The 27500-nt window shown below is 41.2% G+C and overlaps 3 protein-coding genes and 2 non-coding genes across 6 annotated transcripts in view; all 5 read left to right on the forward strand.

Annotated features, from left to right (window-relative positions):
* The window catches only part of ppp1r3b (protein phosphatase 1, regulatory subunit 3B), a 4903-nt gene extending 1320 nt beyond the window's left edge, over positions 1-3583 (forward strand). Inside the window, exon 2 of the mRNA XM_054612537.1 lies at positions 1624-3583. Within this exon, the coding sequence (XP_054468512.1) occupies positions 1639-2499 (861 nt within the window). The 5' untranslated portion in view covers positions 1624-1638 and the 3' untranslated portion in view covers positions 2500-3583. The remainder of the gene's footprint in view (positions 1-1623) is intronic.
* A 1430-nt stretch (positions 3584-5013) lies between these two features.
* mfhas1 (multifunctional ROCO family signaling regulator 1) lies at positions 5014-17175 on the forward strand. Its single transcript, XM_054612928.1, is given in 3 exon segments — positions 5014-5966; positions 5968-8312; positions 17022-17175. Coding segments are annotated over 3 exon segments (3081 nt in total). The 5' UTR covers positions 5014-5361; the 3' UTR covers positions 17153-17175.
* A 4394-nt stretch (positions 17176-21569) lies between these two features.
* rpl17 (ribosomal protein L17) lies at positions 21570-26371 on the forward strand. 2 transcript variants are annotated; one of them, XM_054612026.1, is made up of 7 exons: positions 21570-21623; positions 22109-22158; positions 22440-22480; positions 24185-24319; positions 24459-24557; positions 26026-26217; positions 26299-26371. In XM_054612026.1, exons 2-7 carry the CDS (start codon positions 22119-22121, stop codon positions 26344-26346), a joined length of 555 nt encoding a protein of 184 aa, XP_054468001.1. In that variant the 5' UTR covers positions 21570-21623; positions 22109-22118; the 3' UTR covers positions 26347-26371. The 2 variants fall into 2 exon arrangements, with proteins under 2 accessions (XP_054468001.1, XP_054468002.1); XM_054612027.1 differs by lacking the exon at positions 21570-21623 and adding an exon at positions 21727-21751.
* LOC129102911 (small nucleolar RNA SNORD58) lies at positions 23146-23211 on the forward strand. The gene has a single exon (XR_008531727.1). It is a non-coding gene; the product is annotated as a small nucleolar RNA SNORD58 (small nucleolar RNA).
* On the forward strand, positions 25192-25257 carry LOC129102912 (small nucleolar RNA SNORD58). The gene has a single exon (XR_008531728.1). It is a non-coding gene; the product is annotated as a small nucleolar RNA SNORD58 (small nucleolar RNA).
* Positions 26372-27500: the final 1129 nt, after the last annotated feature.

Here is a 27500-nt window from a genome sequence, read left to right on the forward strand (position 1 = left end):
CAGGTAACAACGTACAGGTAGAGGCGTACAGGTAACAGCGTACAGGTAACAGCGTACAGGTAACAGCGTACAGGTAACAACGTACAGGTAGAGGCGTACAGGTAACAGCGTACAGGTAGAGGCGTACAGGTAACAACGTACAGGTAACAACGTACAGGTAGAGGCGTACAGGTAACAACGTACAGGTAACAGCGTACAGGTAGAGGCGTACAGGTAGAGGCGTACAGGTAACAACGTACAGGTAACAGCGTACAGGTAACAACGTACAGGTAGAGGCGTACAGGTAACAGCGTACAGGTAACAACGTACAGGTAGAGGCGTACAGGTAACAGCGTACAGGTAACAACGTACAGGTAGAGGCGTACAGGTAACAACGTACAGGTAACAGCGTACAGGTAACAACGTACAGGTAGAGGCGTACAGGTAACAACGTACAGGTAACAATGTACCGCGCCAGCATTTCCAGGTATCTACAGGTAGTTCCAGGTTAAAGCTCCAGGTAGTTACAGGTTAAAGCTCCAGGTAGTTCCAGGTTGAAGCTCCAGGTTAAAGCTCCAGGTAGCTCCAGGTTGAAGCTCCAGGTTAAAGCTCCAGGTTAAAGCTCCAGGTAGTTCCAGGTTGAAGCTCCAGGTTAAAGCTCCAGGTAGCTCCAGGTTGAAGCTCCAGGTTGTAGTTCCAGGTTGAAGCTCCAGGTTAAAGCTCCAGGTAGCTCCAGGTTGAAGCTCCAGGTTAAAGCTCCAGGTAGCTCCAGGTAGATCCAGGTTGAAGCTCCAGGTAGTTCCATGTTAAAGCTCCAGGTAGCTCCAGGTTGAAGCTCCAAGTAGCTCCAGGTAGATCCAGGTTGAAGCTCCAGGTAGCTCCAGGTTGAAGCTCCAGGTAGCTCCAGGTTAAAGCTCCAGGTTGAAGCTCCAGGTAGCTCCAGGTTAAAGCTCCAGGTTAAAGCTCCAGGTTAAAGCTCCAGGTTGAAGCTCCAGGTTGAAGCTCCAGGTTAAAGCTCCAGGTTGAAGCTCCAGGTTGAAGCTCCAGGTTAAAGCTCCAGGTTAAAGCTCCAGGTTGAAGCTCCAGGTTGAAGCTCCAGGTTGAAGCTCCAGGTAGCTCCAGGTTAAAGCTCCAGGTTGACGCTCCAGGTAGCTCCAGGTGCCCGGTAGCGTTGCTGTTTTTAAAGGAGGTCTTGAGCTTCACATGAACACTCAGTCTGGCTGAGCTTCTGTGGTTCCTTGTAACCGTTTTCTTTGATTTCTGGGTAACGTGTGATCGGTCAGTTACCAGTGGAGCTGTGTGACGTAGTGTCTGAGCAGGTATTTGCATAAAGGTGTCTGAGGCAGGTGATGCATTCACATTAAGATAGAATAATAGACAGGTCTCTGTGTACAGATATTCTTATTTACATGAGATCAATAAGTCAGAACTGACATTTAACTGAAATAGTTAAAAGAAAAAGTGTTAACGAGCCTCCATGTCAAGAACAACACGCTGCACATGGTGCTGTTTTCTCTGAGGATGATGGGAGCTGTTTTTATATCTCGCATCACAGTTCTATGGTTCACTAGACGTTCATCTCACCATGTGACCAGCCTCAGAGCCCCAGAGCCTCCTAACGATCTCATGTCCTCTCTGTTTCAGTGCTCTGAGCCCACCATGCCCATCGACATGGCTCTGCCTATGTTCCTGTCCAAGGAGGAGTTTGTCTACAGGACGTCTCCTAAAACATGTAAACCTGCTCTGAACTCCTGCCTGAGGTTCCAACGCTCCCGCTGTGTGGAGCAGACCGACCCCGAGGACGGACGGGCCTCCAGGAGGGACTCGAAGAAAGTCAAGAAGCAGGTGACGTTTGCCGACCACCGAGGTTTGTCTTTGACCAAAGTGAAGATGTTCTCTCAGTTCGACGACCCCATCGAGATCCCTCTGAACATCCAGGAGATGCTCAGCTCCGCTCTGTCTCTGACGGCCGAGGAGGACCGACTGGTGCTGGACTTCACTCAGCCCTCCTCGGACTACCTGCACTTCCGTCAGAGTCTGGAGAGGAACTTTGTGTGTCTGGAGCACTGCGTGTTGAAGGAGAAAGCTCTGGCGGGAACCGTCAAAGTCAAGAACGTGTCCTTTGAGAAGTCCGTGAAGCTGCGGGTGACGTTCGACGGCTGGAAGAGCCACAGCGACGTGGACTGTGAGTACCTGAAGGACTCGTATCCCAGCTCCTACAGCGACACCTTCTCCTTCAGCGCCTCCCTGCCGGATCAGCTGGAGTCTCACCAGCGGGTGGAGTTCGCCGTCTGTTACGAGGTCGGCGGACGGGAGTACTGGGACAGCAACCAGGGCGGCAACTACCGCATCGTCTGGTCCTCCTCCAGATGGAGCCGGCCCGACGCCTGCAGCCGCCACAGGGACTCCTTTGACTTTGGGATTCACTTTGACCGGTACGGCAGCCCCATCTGCTCACACGGGATCCTCCCTGATTGGCCGAGTTACGCCAGGTACGAGAACACGGGCCCGTACTACTGAACAGGAAGCGCCAACGTTCCAGGTGTTTGAATCACAAGAGCTTCTTCACACACTTTGAAAAAGTTTGCTCAATGCAAAATGTGGATGAGCCATAGGATCATTTTCTCTGTGTAAAGGGTTACCTGGGTTACCTGGGTTACCTGGGTTACCTTTACGGGTAAATGCCACGTCTTCCTCCACCTGCAGCAAAGTGTTTTCATCATCGATTCGTCTTCTGATTATTGTTCTTGGTCTATTGAACATCATTAGAGTCATTAAGTCTTCAGGAGTATTTTTCTGATCCAGAGGTTCAGTTCTTTGTTTTAAGAAACAACTCAAACCATGAATTGATTACTAAAGTTAATATTCAGTCTTTGAACGCCTCACGGTCTCCAGCAGAGCTTCAGTTTCTCAACATCGCTCAGCTGAAGTTTATCTATGAAGCAACGCTTTTCCACACAGTTACAACATCTGCTAAAACAAAGTCTGTCGGCCGGGTTGGAATCAAATGTGATATCCACGTTAATTATTATTTTAATAATCGAGCTGGTTTTAACGATCGTTTGATGTGGAGGTAACATGTTATTGATATGAATGAATTATTATAAATGTTTCACTGCAGCGCCTCAACTTGAACCTTTTATGTGTGTTTGAACACCAGAGAAATCACTTTAGTTATTAATCTGTATGCACATGTTCACATCAGTGTTTAGGGGATCTAATGTCTGAATGAGTCAATAAAGTCAAACATTTTAAGTTCTTGTTTTAAAGTTATTAAATGTTGATTCAAAAAAGATAAAATATTTTTAAGAATTTTGGCTTACAATGAGACTGAATTTAAAAAAAAGATGAATCAATGATTTTAAAAAAGATATCAGTTGATATTACAAATATTTATGCTGTGATGTCAGAAAAGTAAAGGTTTTAAAACCTGATATTAAGGTTTGCTAACCCCCAGTGTCTGATAGAACACTGACCTGCTCCTGAACGCTGTAGTATTTAATAAGTGCAATAAAAACAATTCTATCAGATGTGATCAAAGAACTCGCCCACTGATAAATCCTGATTGGTGCACAGAACTGTTTGAGTCCCGCCCACTTTCTCTTCAGTGAGAGGAGCTCAGAGTAAAGAGAACATATAGAATACAACTATAATCTCTGGAGGATCCACAGTTTAGTACAGACTCTCATATTAGTGCTGTAACGTCTGGATCCTCCTCTCCTTTAGTTCTGGTTCTCCTCCACAGTGAGATCATCAGCGCTGGACTTTACCTCCATGTCTCTGCTCCTTTGACCTTCTAAAAGTAGAACCATCTGTTTGTTCTGCAGGTAAAACCGGTTCTCTTATGTAAAGAGTATGAACTGAGAGACGAAGAGGACGAGACGCTTCTGGACATTCAGAGTAACATAATGACACTGATGGATGAAGACACACTGAAACCACCAGGTTACAAAACTGAGCCTGGATCTGGATAAAAAACTACTTCTGATCAACAACAGGGACATATACAGGTGTAGAGACAGACAGGGACATATACAGGTGTAGAGACAGACAGACAGGGACATATACAGGTGTAGAGACAGACAGACAGAGACAGACAGGGACATATACAGGTGTAGAGACAGACAGGGACATATACAGGTGTAGAGACAGACAGACAGGGACATATACAGGTGTAGAGACAGACAGACAGGGACATATACAGGTGTAGAGACAGACAGACAGGACATATACAGGTGTAGAGACAGAGACAGACAGACAGGGACATATACAGGTGTAGAGACAGACAGGGACATATACAGGTGTAGAGACAGACAGGGACATATACAGGTGTAGAGACAGGTGTAGAGACAGACAGACATATACAGGGACAGGTGTGTCAGACAGGGACAGATATTCATCCAACCACTAATACTGATCAGTACTTCAGTACTGTTAGTATTGTTTGTAGTACTAGATGTACATACATTTGTAAATGTGGTGCTTTAAAATGTGTTATCAGATTATTGAAACATTCCTGTTCAACGGTTAGTTTTAATACCCTTCATGAGAGGATTCACTCTGTGATGTTGAGGAGATGAATCTGTAAAGTTTCACTTTAATAAACTGCTGTGATTCATATTCTCCTTCACATAATACACATATAAATATTCTTTATGGGGAGTCTTTCTGTGGAGCTGCTCTCTGGTTCCACATGGTGTCCTGTAGATGGAGACAAAGTCCTCATGATGTCAGTTTATTACCCACTGCTCAATACTTTACCGTGAAACTCACTTATGATAAACGTTTAATCTATTCATAGCAGGTTTTACATATATTGATAAAGTGTAAAGATGGATCTATATATTTATATTTATTTATTTGATATGTTTGTCACTCTGGAAAAGTTTATTTTAAACTATAAATAATACATTCACTGGATTCTCTGCAATTTTTAAGCAAATCTGACCAAATCAGAACAATCACTTTTTCCTCCTCCTCCTCCTCCTCCTCCTCCTCCTCCCTTTCTCCTCCTCTCCACGCAGCATTAGGGAGGAGGAAGGGAGGAGGAGGAGGAGGAGGAAGAGGAGGAGGGCTCACAGACTGACGCAGTGTGATCACTTCCACTCTCCGCTCCCAGGAAGAGACTCGCAGACGCAGCGGTGATCCGGGCACGGAGCTCCAGAGACGGCTGGTGGCGATGAGGAAACACGCACTGAGCCCCCGGCAGCGCAGCTCGGCTCGGGGATCGAACCCGCAGCTGTGAGGCGGTGTGTTGTCATTGTGTGTCGCAGGAGAAGAGGATGCCTCCGCGGCCGCGCACGCTCCTCATAATCCTCAGACTCAGGCCGCGTCGTGTGGTCTCTGAAGCTGCCCGTCCACCATGCTGCCCACTAGGTCTCCATGAAAACTCTCCATGATAACAAGGAGGAGGAGGAGGTGGTGGAGGAGGGGTCCGGCTGCAGAGCCATGGAGGACAAGGAGAACAACCTGCAGACGGCCCGGCTGTGGAGGGATGCCGCCCTGCGCTCCAGGAAGCTGCGGAGCAACCTGCGGCAGCTCACCCTGTGCTCCAAAGACAACCAGATCATCCTGCCGGAGGACATCGCAGAGATAGAGGTGCTCAATCTGGGCAACAACTCCCTCCAGACGCTGCCCGACGGGCTGGGATCCTCCCTCAACAACCTGCGAGTCCTGGTCCTCCGCAGGAACAAGTTCTCCACCGTTCCCCGGGTGGTGTTGGAGCTGGTGCAGCTGGTGGAGCTCGACATGAGCCACAACTGCCTGAGGAGCGTCCCTGAAGGCGTGGGCCAGCTGAGGGCGCTGAAGAAGCTGTGCGTCAGTCACAACAAGATCCAGACTCTGCCGGCTCAGATGGGAGCGCTTCGGTCTCTGGAGGAACTCGACCTGAGCTTCAACGACCTGCACGACCTCCCGGCATCCTTCTCCAGCCTCAGCAGGCTGCGGACTCTGGACGCGGACCACAACAAGCTGAACCGGTTCCCCCGAGATCCTGGCCCTCAGCGAGCTGGAGGAGCTGGACTGCTCCGGGAACAAGTTCGAGACGTTACCGGCGGACATCATGAAGCTGCGGTCCATCAAAATCCTCTGGCTCAGCAGTCTTCACATGTCCACGCTGCCGGACGCCTTCTGCCGCCTGCACCACCTGGAGAGCGTGATGCTGGACGGGAACGAGCTCACGGCGCTGCCCGCCGCCTTCGGACGCATGCAAAGACTCAAAATGCTCAATCTGTCCTCCAACGAGTTTGAGAACTTCCCCCAGGTTATTTTAAACATCACAGGGTTGGAGGAAATTTACCTGAGCAGGAATAAACTGACGCACATCCCGGAGGAGGTGGGGCAGCTGGTGAAGCTGGCCAACCTTTGGCTGGACAACAACAACATCAGGTACCTGCCCGACTCCATCGTGGAGCTGGAGAAGTTGGAGGAACTCGTTTTACAGGGTAACCAAATTGCTATACTTCCAGATGACTTTGGGAAGCTGTCCAAAGTGAACATCTGGAAGGTGAAGGATAACCCGCTCATCCAGCCTCCGTATGAGGTGTGCATGAAGGGGATCCCGTACATCGCGGCCTACCAGAAGGAGCTGGCTCAGGTGCAGCTCGCCGTGAAGCCGCGGCTCAAACTGGTGCTGATGGGGACGACCAACGCCGGGAAAACCCGTCTGAGGCAGAGCGTGGTGAGCAGGCAGCAGGACGTTAGAGGCGTCCAGGGAAACAAAGGGATCCAAGTCACCAACTGGGTGGCGGACGCCGAGCGCTGTCTCACCTTTCTGGTGTTTGACTTGTCAGGGAAGCAAAACTACGACCTCATCAATCCCTTCTTCCTCTCCCCCGGTGCTCTCTACATCCTCGTTGTGAATCTCAAAACGTACTCGCCCAAAAACTTTTATGCCCACGTCGGGTATTTCCTCCACCTGCTCAGCGCCAAAGTGCCCCACGCCGTCGTGTGCTTGGTGGGGACGCATGCAGACCTGTGTGGAGAGATGGAGGTGGAGGAGAAGAGTCTGGACATTCACAGGGAGATCGGGCTGCAGGAGCAGAGGGACATCCAGGTGCTGAGGAGCCAGGCTCAGCAGGTGGACCAGGCGCTGGAGCAGGGCTTCAACCTCCGCTGCTCCAGCCCTCACGTCCTCTTCTACGGCGTCTCCGACAGGAACCTGAGGCGCAGGAAATCCCAGCTGCAGTACATGCTGAACCACCGGCTGCAGATCCTGTCTCCTGTGCTGAGCGTCAGCTGCACGGCGAGCCAGAGGAACATCCAGAGGCTGAGGGAGAAGCTCATGTCTGTGGCGGACCACAGGGACATCTTCCCAAACCTCCACCGCGTGCTGCCAAAGTCCTGGCAGGTGCTGGAGGAGCTGCACTTTAAGCCCAAAGACCTGTGGCTGTCGTGGTGGGACTCGGCCCGTCTGGGCCTCCAGGCGGGGCTCACGGAGGACCGGCTGCAGAGCGCCTTGTCCTACCTGCACGAGAGCGGGAAGCTGCTCTACTTCGAGGACAGCGTCACCCTGAAGGAGTATGTGTTTCACAATCTGCCACGATTCATTGCAATCCTCAACGTCTTCTTCCAGAGGGACGAGTCCTCGCTGCTGGACAGGCTCCTCTCTGAGGGGGAGAGGGGGGACAAAGGGAGGGTGAGTCTGGTGATAGAGGACGAGAAGGGGGAGAACCTCAGGGTGACCCACCTGCAGCACCACCTGGAGGGCTTCCTCCAACACGGCCTTCTGCCCTCCAACGTCATCCGCCTGCTGCTGCGGCCGCTCATCCAGACGCAGCAGGACCTCCACCTCATCATGGAGCTCCTGGAGAAGATGGGGATCTGCTACTGCATCAACAAACCGCGCTGCCGGCCTCTGAACGGAGCCACGGCCTGGTACAAGTTCCCCAGCTACGTCAGCAGCGAGGAGCCCCGGGCGGAGGCCTCGGCCGGCTCCTCGCTGCCTCTGTGTCCCTTCTTCTCCGTGGAGCAGCTGCACATCCAGTACAGCTTCCCCTTCCTGTTTCCTCCCGGACTGTTCGCACGGTTCAGCGTGCAGATAAACGGCCACGTGGTGCAGAGGTCGGACGGCAGGCGGCAGATCCTGGCCTACCGGGGTAAAGTCCCCGTGGTGATCAGCCACCGGCCGTCCAGAGGGAAGCTGCAGCCGGAGACGCTGTCCATCGCCAGCCACGCCTCGCTGCCCAACATCTGGACCGCCTGGCAGGCCGTCACGCCGCTGGTGGAAGAGCTGAACGCTCTGCTGCAGGAGTGGCCCGGCCTGCACTACTCCGTCCACGTCCTCTGCTCCAAGTGCCTGAAGAGAGGCTCGTCCAGCCCGCACGCCTTCCCAGGTAAAACACTTCACCTGTCTGATTCACACCACGCTCCACCAGCTTCTTTATTATCGATACCAAATCATCTCCGTTATTCTATCAGGAGAATATTTATAACTGTCGGATTATTATTTTCATCATCAGTCTGGTTATTTTATTCTGGTTACATTTTCAGATTGTTTTGATATTTTTCTAAACATAAAGGCATCTGAAGTTTGAATGTCATTAATATTTAACCTGGATCTCAGAGATTTTTCACTTTTAATATGACGTATGACAAAGAAAAGCATCACATTTAATGTTCACATTGAAGAAGTTTTAATCAGAGAATGATCTATTATTCAATAAATCAATAATATAATCGGCTTCAAAACGTTGTTTTGAAAGATGAGAATATTTCTTTCCTCTCAGTAAATATTGAGTTGTTTTTAAGATGTTGTTTTGATGATGATGATGATGATATTTGTGTTCTTGGTTTCCATGGTGATCCATATATTTCTTTTTACAACCAAATGTTCCTCGTGGGAGTTTCTCTCCTGTTTCTGGATCAGTTTCCGGTCGATGCTCTGGTTCTTTGATGAATTGATCCAGAATGATAATGATCGGTGGTTCGATGCTCGTAGTTCATAGCCTTTTGTATCAAGCAGCAGAAGATTCTTTCATTTACTGACGTCTCTCGTCATCTGTTTGCTGCAGACACATGAGGTTGGTGATGTCATGTAGCTACTCTGAGGAGTGATGTCATGTTTACCGGTGAGATGATGTCATCACTGTGAACAGACGAACCGGATGTTCACGTCAAACTGTAACCAGCAGCCGAGTCGCTGCTTTGAACCGCTGAAAACACTCAGCTTTTAAGAGCTTTTATTGTGGCGGGCTGATGAGATTACACTGATACTAAATCAATATTATTATTTTTTATGCACCGAAGGAGATAAAAACGTGCAGATGTTTCTGTCTGATTCCAGTGTTTCAATTTAAATGTAATCATTTTAGACCTACAAAATAAAATAAATAAACGATTCAGTGTTTCTCCAGCAGACTTTCATTTTTGAAAATGTTAAAATATTCAGATTTATCAGCAAACTGAATGATTCAAATAATAAATAAAACTGAGACAGAGAGACTTCTGTCTGCAGAGATAGAGTTTAAAATAACTGACAGGAAACGGCTTCTCATCACATCGTGTTGTCGGTCAGCAGGAAGAGTTTCCTCTCTGATGAAGATGATGATGATGATGAAGATTAAACAGCAGTATTTATAACGATATATAGTCTTTAAAATGAGCTCCATCTTTACCAGCTGCTACTTTAAAAGTGATGAACACACAAATGCATCAATTTACTTTTTTACTTTTACTTGTGGTACTTTAAGTATATTTTGATTCTCATGATTTTATATTTGTAAACCAGACTTTTACTTGTGCTTTTACTTTACTTGTATTTCTACACCATAGTACTACTATCTGAGTACTTCTTTCCACCTCTGAGGTACTCGCCGTCAGGAGATGAAAAACAAAAACACATTCATAAATACACTGTAAGAAGAATCTAAATCTACAAATATGACAAAGATAGAGAGACAGCAACAAAGACAAAGACACAACATGCAAAACATCATTCAGAGTAAACAGACACACTCACACACACACACACACACACACACACACACACACACACACACACACACACACAGACACACACACACACACACACACACACACACACACACAGACACACTCACACACACACACAGACACACACACACACACACACACACACACACACAGAGACACACACACACACACACACACAGACACACTCACACACACACACCTTTTATGGTGGTGATATGTGAGGCTCCTCGGAGTCGAACAGACTAAACAGTCTTGTTGTTTAACTCTTCATCACTCTGCTTTTATTAAGTTTCCTTTCAGTCAATTTGAGTTGTATAAGTCTAGGGCTTTTATTGTGAAAGGTAAGAAGCTGATTCTGCTGAGGTTTGTCAGTTCTCCGTCTTGGTTCTTGAGACAGAACTTCACTTTGTGTTTTTAATGAGTCTGATCCTCACCAGCTGATTGGCTGATGTCTTTATTTGTGGCGTCAAAGCTCAGAAAATACTCACGATGCTCTTTGGACGAGAAATATTCAGCTTCTGTGTGAAAGTATTTATGACAAATACAACAGTTCTGGAGAATACATGTATATGTATGTATATATACACATGTATATACACATGTATATATACATGTATATATACATGTGTATATACATGTATATATACATGTGTATCTGTGAGGCCGGCGTGTCGCAGCACTTTCCCTCTCGTTGATCTTCTCTCAGTCGACTCTCTGCTGATCTTAATCCAGTTACAGGATTAAAGTCAAGATTAAAGAGAAACTCAGAGCAGTTTATTCTAGAGGAGGAGGAGGAGGAGGAGGAGGAGGAGCCTGTTCACTTCCTGTAGTTTTAGGTTTCAGTCTGAACATGTGGAGAGTGAATCTGATCAATCAGCTGATCAGGATCCCGTCCGACGTTAAATCATCCAGATTACTGATTTATCTTCTAAAGATGTCACTGATCCAGAAACTCCTGATAACACAGAATATAAATGAGGACGTATAGAGTCTGTCTCCTCTTAGTGATCAGAGGACTGATCAATAAGCCCTTTTGGTTTCCGTCCATTAAGGTTTATTTACTAGTTTAGAGTTTCTTTGTGTTGGTTTCAGCTGTCTGTCTGTCTTTACCAACATGTTGAAACTCGTCCGTCTGCTGCTTCACGTTGACTCAGCTCAGACAGGAAGTGACATCATCGTTTCTCAGTGAGCTGTCATTGATTTGCCGTCGGCGTTTTAATCTGATAGGTTGCAGTAAACTGCTGTGTTGATCTCATGTGTCATGTGACCGTCAGGGTCAGGTGGGCCGGCCTTTGATGACATCATCAGGTGTGATGAAATCAACAGGCAGCTGTGTGGGTCACATGATCCCACAGGATCACAGAGTGAAGCTCTGAAAGTCACAGGACAGCGAGGAGATCCAGATCATCGGACTGAAGACCTCCCGAGGCCACGCCCACTTTACAATGTCAACAAAAGAGAAATATAATATCAATCAGACCTCCTCTGAGGCCACGCCCACTTCATAACGTAAACAAACATGATTAATGCATTCCAGATATCATCAGGGTTATTCACCCACACAGAGGCAGAGTTTTAATCTTTATATTATAGTTAGAAATAAAGACACAAAGTCTTCTGGATGAGTTTCTAAATGAAGGTTTCTTTATAAAGAAAAAACTTTTGTTAAATAAATATCAATAAATCTAATGTGCAGAAACAATTTAGTTTGATAATCCACAGCGATACAACAGTTTATGCATAAACGAACACACATTGACACATTAATCCAAAAGGTTAATAAAGAGTTTTAATGATTGAAATCGTATTTTCAGAAGCAGAAGCAGCTTTGAGGCTGAAGAGTCAGACGACATCAACATGTTTACTAGATCTGCTCAATGAACTCAGACGGTATTAGTGTGTAAGTTTATCTCATTACACTCCAGATGTTAACAGCTGGAGCACACACACACACACACACACACACACACACACACACACACACACACACACACACACACACACACACACACACACACACACACACACACAGAGGGGGAATCCCAGAGCTTTGCAGAGATTCAGACGTTTGTGAATAATAGAAATGAAACTTTCTGATGGTTTCATCTATTTTAAGATCAGATGAAAGTTTAAAGGAACAGTTTGAGTGTTTTGACGTCACTCTGTTCAGTTAAATGAGAATTGTCTGAAGGTAAATCATAACGTTATCATGATGCGTTCACATGTAATCTGTAAAATGTAGTGTTGGTGATAATCTAGAATAAATCCAGTAGTTTGAAGGAGATGTTTTCACATTAATATAAAATAGATATTAGAGATGAATTATGATGTTTAACTTCCTAACACTAGCTCTAAGAGTATAATACATCATTAAAACTAATCATTTATATATTCTTTTATTTATTTTATGTAATAATAAAGGGTCTGTGTTTGGTATCAGGAGGAAACATACTGTATGTGAACATGGTGGGTTTAATGTTTCCATCATGGTTTCACACTACATGACCTCTGATGGTGTGTGTGTGTGTGTGTGTGTGTGTGTGTGTGTGTGTGTGTGTGTGTGTGTGTGTGTGTGTGTGTGTGTGTGTGTGTGTGTGTGTGTGTGTGTGTGTGTGTGTGTGTGTGTGTGTGTGTGTGTGTGAACTGGATCTGGTCTGAGGACTATTTGTGGATCAGATCTGGTTTCTGTTTAAAGGTCACACAGATCTGTTGTTGTGACCCGGAGGAAACCTTCACATTCATAATGTGAAGGTTTCAAGACTCATCTTTAAAGCTGTCCTACTTTATTAGTAGTTACATTATTACAACAACTATGAAATCATATCAGTAAAGAGCTGCTGGTCCAGATGTCCTGCAGACAGATTAGGAAACAACAGGAAGATATTCTGTTTCTATTTAACTGATATTTTTCCAATTAATCAGCCTTTAAACACTCTGAGCCTTAAAGCTACGGTTGGTAGTCTTTAGAAACCAGCAGAGTGCATTACACTTTGAAAATGATCCAACTCTTTTTTAATAATAGTATCTAGCAGCATTAGATCCAAAAGTCTCTACATTTAAATAGAAAGTCCTCCAAGTCTTCAACACAGACCTCTAAAGACTCTCCCTCAAAATGATTATTCTGAATACAAACAGCCAACAATAAAACCGTCCAATCATTTCATTCAGACAGAATTATTACAGTCCTGCAGCCACAGATATAAGATGTATTTCTCTTTTTACTGTCAGAGAATGTAATTCTAGATTGATTGATGTGAGGAGAAAATGATCATTTCTACAAAAACAACATAAAGGTTATGAAGCAGATTACCAACGCTACCTTTAATAAGTGTTGTTTTCTTTATCTTACTCCTGTTTTAAACTACACCTCCCACAATGCTTTGAGGGTTTATTGTTGCCACGGAGTCATCTGTGGGAGAGAGGCTGAGTTAGTGTGTTTGCAGCGTAACCATGGAAACTTACTTTTGACCCTTAAAAAGAAATACGATTATGATGAGTTCATCAGGAGTGTGTTGACTGTAATATGGGATGTTTCCATGGTGATATCAGTGAGTCTGAGGCTCCTGTCTGCAGCCCAGTGCATCATGGGAGCAGCAGGTTGCAGCTCTCGGTGGTCCTCTGAGGTGGATTAGTCTTTAAGCTGATTTCAGCTCTCATATGATCTTTTGTTGTGCGTTGAGTCCTCGTTGTGACCTGGTTAACAGCTGACTGTGAGGTCATGTGATGAGGAGGAGGAGGGCCGTGGAGAGACTCTGCAGACTGATGATGATGTTTGATGATGTCATTGTTCTTCACGAGCAGACACAGATTTCTATTTCAGGTCGAATATTGTAAATATTTAAACGGCAGAAGGGACGGCAGGATGAGCCAATCAGAGAGGAGGAAGACTTTACACACACAAGTTTAATCGTTTATATTGACAGGAGTCTTTGAACACATCACATTAACATAAGAATCATAAAGAATATTGATCCAGATGTGAGGCGTGGCGTCTCGTTTCAGGTGAGACGATGACGTTAAAGACACCAAACACAGACTGTTGTTGTATCCGTTGTCACGGCGATCAGAAGGTAAACAGCAGAATCAGAATCTGTGTGTTTGTTCGTGTCTGATTGTCTGAACGCGACCTTAATCCGGTTTGGGAAGGATTTTCATCATGTGGGTCTCTGTGCTGTTAATCTGAGCTTTGTGTTGGCTGCTGCTGATTGTTTTCTCAATTTATTGTTTTGTCTATAAAATATTTATTTTTACTTCATGTTTTCTTTCATCAAAGGTTCGGCTTTCTATCATTGACATATATGTCTTTATAACTATTTTAATTGAATATATATGTAGGTGTATGTATCATTATTATGTGTATGTTACCCTTCTTTTCTATAAGTACTTCTGCATGTATTAGTACGCTCATGTGTATTTTTCATTTTATTTTGTCACTAAAGACAGAAATGTTTTTGTATATAATGTATAAAAAAGATGTCATAAAGTAGTGAAAGCATCTGACACATGAGTTTATGGAGTGTTTCTCCTCTGAAGCCTAATAAACCTGCCACCGTTAGCCTGTTAGCCTGTTAGCCTGTTAGCTTGCTTGGCTCGTGACCAGAAACCCTGAAAGTCCTCACAATAGAACAGGAAGTGAGGTGGGATGTGAGGCTGTGTGTGAATGGACTCCTCTCTGAGCTTCCTGGAGACGGGAGGAGTCCTCTGACTCCCAGAGGAGCGGCTCGCTCCTTTTAAGGCTGCGAGTGGACGAGCTTCAGTTCACGAGGAGAAACGAGCCAGAGAGCAGGAATGTAAATGATTCTCCTACCTGCTGATGGGGGGGGAGGAGGAGGGAGGAGGAGGAGGAAGAGGAGGAGGAGGAGGAGGAGGAATCAGGCTTTGACCTAAATCCGGACACACAGCTGGATGTTTGAGCCGTCAGCTGCTCCACTAATGAAAAACACATCTGATTTTCAGCAGTGGAGGAAATATTCACATATTTCACTGCAGTTTAAAAATAGTATCACATGTTAAAGCGCTGCATTCAAAGACTTAAAGGAAAGTTTTAGTTTAAAGAATGAAAGTAAAAGTCCTCAACAGACAAACTGCTCTACCTTCTTGATGGAGGAACACCAACAAACACGACTAACTCACCTGCTCGATCAGGGAATACATAACTCAGATGTTAGTATTTATAGATGATTCTCATAAAGACAACCAACAGAAGGAAAGACAGAAATCATTATTCTGACTGTACCTCTGACTGTATTTAGACTGTACCTCTGACTGTATTTAGACTGTACCTCTGACTGTATTTAGACTGTACCTCTGACTGTATTTAGACTGTATTTAGACTGTATTTAGACTGTATTTAGACTGTACCTCTGACTGTATTTAGACTGTATTTAGACTGTATTTAGACTGTATTTAGACTGTACCTCTGACTGTATTTAGACTGTACCTCTGACTGTATTTAGACTGTATTTAGACTGTACCTCTGACTGTATTTAGACTGTATTTAGACTGTATTTAGACTGTATTTAGACTGTATTTAGACTGTATTTAGACTGTATTTAGACTGTATTTAGACTGTACCTCTGACTGTATTTAGACTGTATTTAGACTGTATTTAGACTGTATTTAGACCTCTGACTGTATTTAGACTGTATTTAGACTGTATTTCTGACTGTATTTAGACTGTATTTAGACTGTACCTCTGACTGTATTTAGACTGTATTTAGACTGTATTTAGACTGTACCTCTGACTGTATTTAGACTGTATTTAGACTGTACCTCTGACTGTATTTAGACTGTATTTGACTGTATTTAGACTGTACCTCTGACTGTATTTAGACTGTATTTAGACTGTACCTCTGACTGTATTTAGACTGTATTTCTGACTGTATTTAGACTGTACCTCTGACTGTATTTTGACTGTATTTAGACTGTACCTCTGACTGTATTTAGACTGTATTTCTGACTGTATTTAGACTGTATTTAGACTGTACCTCTGACTGTATTTAGACTGTATTTCTGACTGTATTTAGACTGTATTTAGACTGTACCTCTGACTGTATTTAGACTGTACCTCTGACTGTATTTAGACTGTATTTAGACTGTACCTCTGACTGTATTTAGACTGTATTGAAACTGTTTCTCAGAGGAACAGATACAGACCCTCTGGCTTCAGTCCAACAGACCAATCGGCTCCAGACATGTGAGGAGAAGTGAAAGGATCAATAATCCTAATGGTTAAAGTGCTCCGGCTGTGTGAGAGTGATGGCTGATTTATTTATTCCATTAGAAACAAGCCTGCTTCTTATCTCGTTGGTTTAGCAGAAAGCAAACATGGCAGCGTTCAGTCAGACGTTTCTCACAGCAGCTCCTCCTGATTCACCGGTTAAACCCTCTGAGGCCTGACAGACATGATGATTCCACTTCATGTGAGGAGTCAGAGGATGAAACGCTGACGTCACCTCGGTGTGTTCAGAGGTCAGCACCAACCAGAACATTTAACTCTTTGACTTCTTTCAAATGATAGTATTTAGTACAATAATCCAACAGACGGTTTAAATCACACTAATGCCCCCAAATAAAAATCTTCCTTGTAAAAGATTTTTTCAGATCCCAAAGAGTCAGATCAATAACAATATAAAGATCAACACAAATGGACAAGCACAAATAAATATGTGGTGAAACAAATAGAAACTAGAATAGTATGAATAATGACAACAGAACCTAAAGTAACAGGAACAACATGTGGTCGTGGTTTAAATGGAGAGACTCGGCGCCCCCTGCTGGACTCATTTATATCATAGAAATCATATATATTTATATGTATATATATATATATATATATATATATATATATATATATATATATATATATATATTATATATAAATATCATGTGTGATGCTTGTTGTTGTTGTTGATCAGCCAGGAACCAAACTGAGCTGCTGCTGGACGATCAGAACCGGGACACATTATGATCTGGATTATGATCTGGATTAAGATCTGGATTAAGATCTGGATGATGATGTGCTGTAACTGTCTGTCTGACTTCCTGTCTGTCTGACTTCCTGTCTGTCTGACTTCCTGTCTGTGTTTCAGGTGAGCTGCTGAGTCAGCCGAGGCCTGAAGGTCTGACCGAGATCATCTGTCCAAAGAACGGCTCGGAGCGGGTCGACGTGGTCCTGGTCTACCCGCCGACCCCCACTGTGGTCAGCCCCTGTCTCAAGTGATCTGAGGACCCCCCACCCCCATCCCCCCCACCCCCTTCACGCTGAAGGCTCACATGATCACTGCCTCACATGTACGTACATCACTTTATTTGATTTATCAAACCGTGTTCGGCTCACTACCCTTATTAAGACACAACAGGAGGAGTTAGAATGAAGACAGCTGATCACATGATTAATCACATGTTTGAGCAGCAGCCAATCAGAGACAAGGATTTCACAAACATCCTGTTTTTATGTTAAAACATTTAAAATATTTGTGTGCAATCTTTAATATCTCCAGGATCAGATATATTTATGAATAGGATATATTTATAAATAGGATATATTTATGAATAGGATATATTTATAAATAGGATATATTTATGAATAGGATATATTTATGAATAGGATATATTTATAAATAGGATATATTTATGAATAGGATATATTTATAAATAGGATATATTTATGAATAGGATATATTCATAATATGTGTGTTTGTGTCTTTGTAAATGAGTTCTAACGTCTCCTCCTGTTGCAGGGTGTCTCTGGTGTCTCTGGTGTCTCATCACGAGGACATGGGACGGTTTAAGGAGCTCCATGAGCACAACATGTAGCATCAGACGTCTCCACTGACGTTCTTGGACAATAAAACGTCTCTCTCTCTATAAAGACTCTGAATCATTTCTAAACACAACGAGACGCTTTATCGAGGACTAAACCTCTTTTTAACTCTGAGAATCTTCTGAGTCACATTTCTGCCAAGTCTCACCTCTGATCAGTTCTGGACTGAAATATTCTGGGATGTGTTTAAAAGTTTGACCCTCGAAGCAGAAAAGAAAGAAACTGCGTCGAGTTGAAGAGAAGGACGAGACATGTAAAGGGATGTAAATATAGATTTGTCTTTGTGCCGACGTTCTGAAGACAAACTGAAGCTGAGTCTCTGCAGAATCTAAACCTTCTTCTTCTTCTTCTTTTCTTCTTCTTCTTCTACTTCTTCTTCTTCTTCCTCTGAGAGTCACATCGATGCCACTCTACAGACAGCAGCCAGTTAGCTTAGCTTAGCATAGAGACTGGAAACGAATGGAGAATGTTAGCCTTGTTCTGTAATGAGAACCAGCTGCACTGAAGCTAACAGTTTTTGATGAAACATGTTAATAATTCATATTTACAGGAGCTGCTGAATTCTGTTAATGTTTTATTGATAACAAAATAAGAGTTATTGATGCTACAGTAGATTATGAGTTTTTATATTATTTATGTGTATCAGACAGAAATCCAAAGACACTTTAAGACATAAATTTAACAAATACAGAGTCCCAAAATGTTTCACTGCAGTAAAAAAATACTAATACCAATGTAGAAATACTCTGTTAGAAGTAAAACACACATTCAAAGTTTTACTTCAGTAAAAGTACAAAAGTATCAGCATCAAAATATACCAAAAGTACCAATAAGTAAAATAACTTATAATGCAGAATGATATATATTATATTTATTGATGCATTAATGTGTTAATCACTTTAAAGGTGCAGCTCATTTTAATGACTTTATATAATCTAAAATAATACTTCATCATTTATTAGTTTGATAAATAATCTGAACCTGTAAAGTAACCAAAGCTGTCAGATAAGTGCAGTAAAAAGTACAATATTTACTCTGAGATGTAGTGAAGAAGTAGAAAATATTCACGTAAAGTACAAGTATCTCAAAAATGTACTCATGTACAGTAGTTGAGTAAATGTACTAAGTTACATTTAACAGCTGACCAGAAAAAGTAACAAAGTAAATTATGAAAAATAAACAAAATATGAATAATACAGAAAATTAAATAAAAATAGGAAAAAAGGAACAAATTAAATGAATGAAAACATTTCATTTGCTTAATTTATTTTTATTATATATCCAGCTATTTATTAAATATTTCTTCAATCATTGGATTAATAAAAAAACATTAGTTATAACAGGTTTGTGAGTTCAGCTAGCAATGCTAAGCTAACTGGATGCTAAGTGACACAGAGAGGGAGAAGGAGGAGGAAGAAGAGGAGGAAGAGGTGATGCAGATCAGCAGGAGATGAACTGATGACCTTTCACCTTTCAGGTCTTTGTTTTACTTCAAACTGCGTCTGGATGTTTTTCACAGAACGCTGACGTGTAAATAATATCTTTATTTTTGTATGTTGACGTTCTTTACAGAGGAACGTTGTGCATGAGTCACTGAGGAAACACTCAGCTTTTATAGACGGAGCTGTTCTACGAGTCACAGAAACAGGAAGTGAACCAAATAAACCAACGACTGCTTTAGAACGCGACCTCTGTGTGCTTTATTATCTGTGACATCATCAGAGGTTCTGTTCATAACTCTGGTTATTATACACATGTTACAGATGTGAGGAGGATTTCATGTGACCAGTCAACTGCTCATTATGATTACTGGTATTATCTGCAGGTTATTTTATCAGCTTATGGATCATTTCTCTAAATGTCAGAAAACCTTAAAGGCTATCTGTTAGTTTCATAAAGTCTGACGTTTGTTTAATAAAAGTCTGGAAAGATAATCAGATAATAAAGAGATAAAACAGAGAGAACAGGAAATCTTAACTGGATAATTATTTTTACTTTTATGTTGATCCACTAATCGTTTTAGTTCTGACGTAAAGAATTATGATATTATTATTATTATTATTATTATTATTATTATTATTATTATATTAAGCACTTTGAATAGTTCATTTCTGGTTAAGTAACTAAAACAACATCATACATTAAAGCGTAATATACACAGATTATGGATTCGCAGATTCAGGCTTCAATCAGGTCCTCAGTCCATCTGTTATCACTCAGTGAATGAACTCTGTGTCAGATAATAATAATAATAATAATAATAATAATAATAATAATAAAATACTGTATGTGGATTTTATTGAAACTGTGAAGAACAGTTGTAATATTAAAATACGTCTTAACGTTTTATATGAATAAGTAACAAAGTATGCATATCGTTATATTATCATATTGTTTTTATATATGTGTTTTTGATAAACAGGTGTGCTTCACTCTCCATGACAACAGAGAAAAGTCCATCAGCTGATGAAGACCAGAGAATGCAGCTGAAAGCCCAGGAAGAAATCTAGTAAGGGGACCCTGAGTTAAAGGACAGTTTAAAGTACAAGTACCAGTAACTTCTCCAAAATGATAGTTATACAAAATAATATTCATAATAATTTTAACAACATATTAATATTATCATTTCTAATATTATGATTATTATTATTATTATTAGTAGTAGTAGTAGTAGTAGTAGTACTGTTAGTATTATAAGGAAAATAAAAGCAAGACAATTAAACAAATAATAAAATACAATAAAAAAAATAGAAAAATGAAATAAAACAAAATCCTGTTATGTGTTACATTTTTAAACAGGTAGCAGGGTGGAAGTAGTACTCATATATTTTACATAAAGTAGTTATACCACAGTACAAATACTCTGTTACAAGCAAATGTCCTGCATACAAAATCTTTTTTAAGTAAAAGTATCAGCATCAACATATACTTAAAGTACTTGATGCATTCATGTGTTCATCACTTTAAAGGTGCAGCTTAGTTTTATGAATTTATATAATCTATAATAATACATCATTATTTATTAGTTAATTAATCATCTGAATCTGTAAAGTGACTAAAGCTGTCAGATTAATGTAGTAAAAAGTACAATATTTACCTCGAAGATGTAGTACAGTAGAAAGCACTTTATTACTGTGAGATGTAGTACAGTAGAAAGTACATTATTACTGTGAGATGTATTACAGTAGAAAGTACTTTATTACTGTGAGATGTAGTACAGTAGAAAGTACATTATTACTGTGAGATGTATTACAGTAGAAAGTACATTATTACTGTGAGATGTAGTACAGTAGAAAGTACATTATTACTGTGAGATGTATTACAGTAGAAAGTACATTATTACTGTGAGATGTAGTACAGTAGAAAGTACATTATTACTGTGAGATGTATTACAGTAGAAAGTACATTACATTATTACATTATTGTGAGATGTAGTACAGTAGAAAGTACATTATTACTGAGATGTATTACAGTAGAAAGTACATTATTACTGTGAGATGTATTACAGTAGAAAGTACATTATTACTGTGAGATGTAGTAGAAGAAGAAGTAGAAAGTACATTATTATTTATTATTATTAGAAAGTAGCTGAGAACTAAAATACTCAAGTAAAGTACAAGTACCTCGAAACTGTACTTAAAGACAGTATTAATATACTTAGTTACTCTCCACCAGAGAGAGTCCCGGATGTAGTCCAGGTAAACGCAGGTGGGCTATGACGTGTCAAACCCCGCCCCCTGCCGTCCGGACGGGCTGCCTGCAGTGACGCGCCTCCTCCTCCTGACCGCCAGGGGGCGCTCCGCCGCTCCGGCAGCAGAAGAAGCGCTCCGCCGCGCCGGCTCTTCCTCTTCCCTCCGCGGCCTCAGAGGTAGGAGACCCGTCCTGCGAACCCGGAGACAATCCGCCGTAAATCTGTCCTAAATCTGCGCCATCCTGCCCGCTTATCTTGCTGCGGGCCGCCGGCTGCCCTCCAGCGGGTCTGCGGGAGGCACAGTTGTGCGTTTTGAGGCGGGAGATGCGTTTTATTGAGACTTTAGAGAAGACTGACGTTCACTGGCCGCCATGTTGGATCCGCAGCGGCAGGAACGCGCTTCTGTGTTACTGTGTTAATGGAGTTAAATGTAGTTTAATTAAGTTAAAAGGAGTTTAATTAAGTTAAATGGAGTTTAATGTCGGTTATGGTTCAACCTGTGAGTGCTGGTGGAGCCGACACTTGAGCTAACAGGAGCTAATGCTAACCTCTACATGTGTTAGTGATGTACTAATGATTGATGACGTGTTAGTGACGTACTAATGATTGATGACGTGTTAGTGATGTACTAATGTGTTCTTTAATGGTTCGTGTGTCCTCAGATCTCTGACCATGGTCCGCTACTCTCTAGACCCCGAGAACCCCACCAAGTGTGAGTACGTCACGTGTTCTGTGAGGAGCTGTGATGGTTCTTAGGACACCTTTGAGTCTAATGAGACTAATCACAGTAAAGAACTGAGCTCCACCTGTAAAGACATGTTTAATGTACTACACAGCTCTATATGTGTAAAGACATGTTTAATGTACTACACAGCTCTATATGTGTAAAGACATGTTTAATGTACTACACAGCTCTATATGTGTAAAGACATGTTTAATGTTCTTACACAGAGGAAGGCTGGGTTCTCATTGTTTTATTTTCTCTTATTGCAGCATGCAAGTCCAGAGGATCCAACCTCAGGGTTCACTTCAAGGTAAGAAGTCTCCTTTACATCACATCACAGTACATCATTACATTACAGTCATTTAGCAGACGCTTTTATCCAAAGCGACTTACAGGAAGTGTATTCAACATAGGTATTCAAGAGAACTACTAGTCACCAGAAGTCATCAGTGCATCTCCTTTCTTAAACAAGCATCTTAAAGCATAAACCAGAGCAAAAGTATAGTGCAGAGGCAGATTACTACGAAAACAATAAGTGAAACAAACTAATATGAATACAATAAGTGCTCAGAGGAAGGCTCAGGGTAGTACTTCTTTACTTCTTGAAGAGGAGAGTTTTCAGCCTAAAGACCAGTGACCGTTGCCTGGAGACGGGGACATTTCTAACTAAAGGTTATTAAACTGACGTGTGTGTGTAGTTTAATGCAGCAGCTGCTCCATATGTTAAAATACGTTTTTTAATTTAAACTGACGTGTTTTATAAAGCCGCATGGTGTTAAGTTTCTGCTCACTTATCAAGAATTTTAGCTAAAGAACCAAAGTAATCATCTTCACGTCATACTTTCATTTAGAGGTAAAACTCTTGTAGTTTAATCACCTTGTTATAACTGTCGATGTGATATAATATAACGTAATATAATAACAGAGTATCAGTGTAGATCTCCTGTAGTTTATCATAAACTCTGATGAAGCGGACTGCAGTGATGATTATTTAGGACACCTTTGATTGAAACATGAAGAGAATCTTAATATCTGAGCGATCCGATCTTCACTGAGTCTAAAGATTAATAAACACGTTAAACATGAAGATGAAACATTTAATCAGATGATCTTCTCGTGTCCTCTGAGGGAAAGATGAATATCTGGATTTTATAAATCACTATTAATATCGATCTTCACAAATATTTTCTGTAAATCGTCTGAAACTCGTGAAGCTTCTGGTCCTCTGGAGACGGAGGAGTCTCACTTGTGTCTCTGTTCACATCATACTTTCATTTAGAGGTAAAACCCATCAACTCTTGTAGTTTTATCATCTTCTGTTATAACTATCACATCATATTTTTGTCTCTAAACATAGTTTGTACGAGCACACACCTATTGTTCTTTAATGAATTAGATTCATCTTAATCATTATATATAAAAAAAGTAAAGACAAAGAAATGCAGTTTACCAAAAATCAGTAATGTATGCGTCTCTGGTGCATGTGGAGGATACAACATGCTTTGCATTAAATACTGAATTAATTAATAAAAAAAAAGTTATAATCTGTTACAGCCGTGGCAAAGTTTACAAACAATATCCCTTACACACATTATGTTATGAGTTGTATCACTTCATCCCTATAAACCAAAGTGTTCTGTTTTTAATAAAAACTCTTCAGTCAGCATAATCATAAAGGATAAAGCCAGTCTTTGTCTGCAGACTCTCAGACCAGTCTTCATGTTGATGTGCAGAATGTGTTTTTGTGTATATTGAGCCTCTGAAATACTTGAATTCTGTGTATTCATATCTAATTATTATTTAGATTAAACATCAGATTAAATCAGCGACGGACTGAGATGTTGAAAACAAACATTTCTAATAAACGGTTTGAGTTGTTCTGTTTTCCACAATAATTAGAACCCACCTGTTCCTGTTAAAGTAGTTTTAAAGTTTAGTTTAAGCTCCCCCTCTGAGGAGTTTCCTGACTTTAACCGGGTCTTGATGTTTTGTGGATGCTTGTTTTCTCCACCAGAACACCCGTGAGACGGCCCAGGCCATCAAAGGGATGCACATCCGTAAAGCCAACAAGTACCTGAGGGACGTCATCGTGAAGCACCAGTGCGTCCCGTTCCGTCGCTACAACGGCGGCGTGGGCCGGTGTGCTCAGGTAAAGTGAAACGAGCCCGCTGCCATGACGACGTTCTGAGACACCTTTGGCTTTAAGACGAACGGACTCTTTGAATCTGAGCGGCTCCTCGGGGTGAACGCGGTGAAGACGTCTAACAGATGACGTTTGTGTTTTTCAGGCCAAACAGTTCGGGTGGACTCAGGGACGCTGGCCCAAGAAGAGCGCCGAGTTCCTGCTCCACATGCTGAAGAACGCCGAGAGCAACGCTGAGCTCAAGGTACCTGAACGCCTCATCGCCACAGTTCTGCTGCGTTTGAGCTCATCGGAGACTTCAAACATCAGGATTTAACGTAACAGCAGGCTCAGGGAAGAGATTAATAATAATAATAATACAGCAGTTAATCTGATCAGGGATTGATCCAACGTGTTATTGATCAAAGCTTCTGTCAAAAGAGGAAAGTTTAGTAAGTTTTTGAAAATTGAACTAGTTTCTCAGATGTTGAGTTCATATTTAACTTAAAATGGAACTAAATGAAATGTTTTCATGTTTTAGCAGAGGAGGGGAATAGTTTTAAGATTTATGAAGTAAATATGAAACATGACTCTTAAAGTCAGACGACTGATTTACATGAACGTCTGTGAGAATCAATATGAGCTTCATCTGCAGCAATTATGAATTTATATTGATGTAGTTAACCTCTGTGAACCGACTCCTTTTTAACTTTGAATATTTAATATGAAACAAAATCAGAAGTCAACTTTAACAAACTAGGAGAACATGCAAAGTTTACACCATCTTATAAAAACTAAAAAGGAATAAACATAATTCAAAAATATATACATGTATATTCATAATAACAGGGTATCAGAGTAGATCTCCTGTAGTTTATCATAAACTCTGATGAAGCGGACTGCAGTGATGATTATTTAGGACACCTTTGATTGAAACATGAAGAGAATCTTAATATCTGAGCGATCCGATCTTCACTGAGTCTAAAGATTAATAAACACGTTAAACATGAAGATTAAACATTTAATCAGATTATCTTCACTGGAGATAAATCTGGATTTTATAAATCAATATTAATCTCCACAAATATTTTCTGTAAATCGTCTGAAACTCGTGAAGCTTCTGGTCCTCTGGAGACGGAGGAGTCATTTGTGTCTGTTTTGACTCAAAATATGAATATTCATGTGTTTCATTTCATTTACTGAGAAAGAAAAACGAGACTGAAGATGTTTTATTAAACATTAAATTAAGAAAAGGTAAAATATTCTAAAAGTCTTCTGAGGTGTAAAAGGAGTAGAGTCCTCCCAATAATCACCACCTCTTCTTCTATGGTGTATTTAAAAGTACATTTATTATATGAACAGCAGAGGATGTGAAATGTAAACAACCACTCAGTGGGATTACATCATATTTTAGTTATTTAATATACCCGGTTTATTTATTAGACTTGTATTAAAACAAACGTATACCTCTTGTTGGTTCTCTACTCTGCTGTGGGACTAATGGAGGAACAGTTTATAATTATTCTTCAGTAGTTGACTTCAGTCTCAATACAAACGGTTTCTATAATCTAATAAAATAATATAAAGTGTTTTATTGTTAGTTTTCTTCCATAAAATATATTTATTAAAAACTATAAATCTCAGTTGCGCTGTTTACTTTCCCGTCAGCCTATCAGTGGAACATGTAAAGGTTATGGTCCTCTGACCCGGGTCCTGGTCTCATGTGGTTTCAGGGTCTGGACGTGGACTCTCTGGTCATCGAGCACATCCAGGTGAACAAGGCTCCGAAGATGAGGAGGCGTACGTACCGCGCTCACGGACGCATCAACCCGTACATGAGCTCGCCGTGTCACATCGAGATGATCCTCACGGAGAAGGAGCAGATCGTCCCCAAGCCGGAGGAGGAGGTGGCCCAGAAGAAGAAGGTGAGGAGGGGGAGGAGTCAGAGGAGGGGAGGGGCCTTTGGATGAACGTCTGTGTTTCTAACTCTGACTCTTGTTCTTCAGGTTTCACAGAAGAAGCTGAAGAAGCAGAAGCTGATGGCCCGCGAGTAAAACTAATAAAACATGACTTGTTGAACATCAGTCCCTGAGTCTTTGCTTTAACGATACATATCATTTACTTTATACAACTGTTTAATACACATTTTACATTATATATGTGTTAATATCTGTTTATTAGTAACTGACTGGTTTACAAGATAAAACAATTCTAATATTTAATGTTAAAGAACAAAAGAAAAGGGAATGAAATAACTGATATAAAAGCTTAATTATTAATATCTTGTCTTCCTTTTTTTGTTTAATACCAAACGTTTTCCATCTAATATCTCCAAGTAAAAGTACACAAGTACTGGCATTAAAATCTACCTGAAGTACTTCTGTTACTGTGACTGAAGTACATTTTTAAATACTGAATTACGAGGTACGTATTTTAATACCGGAAGGAGGAAGAGGAGAACTCTGCGTCTCCTCCTCTTCCTCCTGAAGATTTTCCCCCGATGCTCCTGAAACATGATATTTGTTTAAGGAGAAACATGTTTAAGTAACTAAAGATAAATATAATTTAAATATTAAGTTAGAGATGTTTGAGCCTTAAGAAAACATCTTAACATAATTATTATAAAATGTTTTTAATAGAACTATTGATGTAAATGTGATCAATCCTCTAATATCATTGATCAAATCATTATCAGTCAAAATATTACCAATGAGAAGTTTAAAATTGATCAGCCATGAAAAAAATATAAACGATTCAAAGTAATTAAATGTGGAACGATGAAATGTTTTAACATTAAACTCTAAAATATTGTCCAGTCTAATTTCTGTCACTCAACTAATTGATAAATGGACTTATTGATGACTGACTGGTTCCAGCTGTTCTTATATTAACTGTTAGTGTTTGATTCATATCTAAACATCAGATTTAGAAACTCTTTAATTTTATAAAATGTTAATCTGTAAAACAAAAGAAAATACTCATGTACAAGTACCTCATATTTCTTTTGAGGTATTGTACTTGTACATATGTGTACTCTGGTACAGTACAAGTACCTCATGTGTACTAATATAATATATCACTTCTTTTCTGTGATGAAGTTCTGAGCTTTAAAAAACTTTTTCCTTTAACAGTAATGTTTTGTTTTTTGTGTATTTTAGTCGTCTTTGTATTTGTTTTATTTCTCATTTTGAGCAGCAGATTATATTAA

Source organism: Anoplopoma fimbria, chromosome 14 (genome assembly GCF_027596085.1).
Source record: "Anoplopoma fimbria isolate UVic2021 breed Golden Eagle Sablefish chromosome 14, Afim_UVic_2022, whole genome shotgun sequence".
NCBI lineage: Eukaryota > Metazoa > Chordata > Actinopteri > Perciformes > Anoplopomatidae > Anoplopoma > Anoplopoma fimbria.

Coding starts and splice junctions, on each gene's coding strand:
- rpl17 (XM_054612026.1), top strand. CDS start 22,119: ATGGTCCGCTACTCTCTAGACCCCGAGAACCCCACCAAGT. Junction 24,320..24,458: donor GCGTGGGCCGGTGTGCTCAG/GTAAAGTGAAAC, acceptor TGTGTTTTTCAG/GCCAAACAGTTCGGGTGGAC. Junction 26,218..26,298: donor AGGTGGCCCAGAAGAAGAAG/GTGAGGAGGGGG, acceptor CTTGTTCTTCAG/GTTTCACAGAAGAAGCTGAA.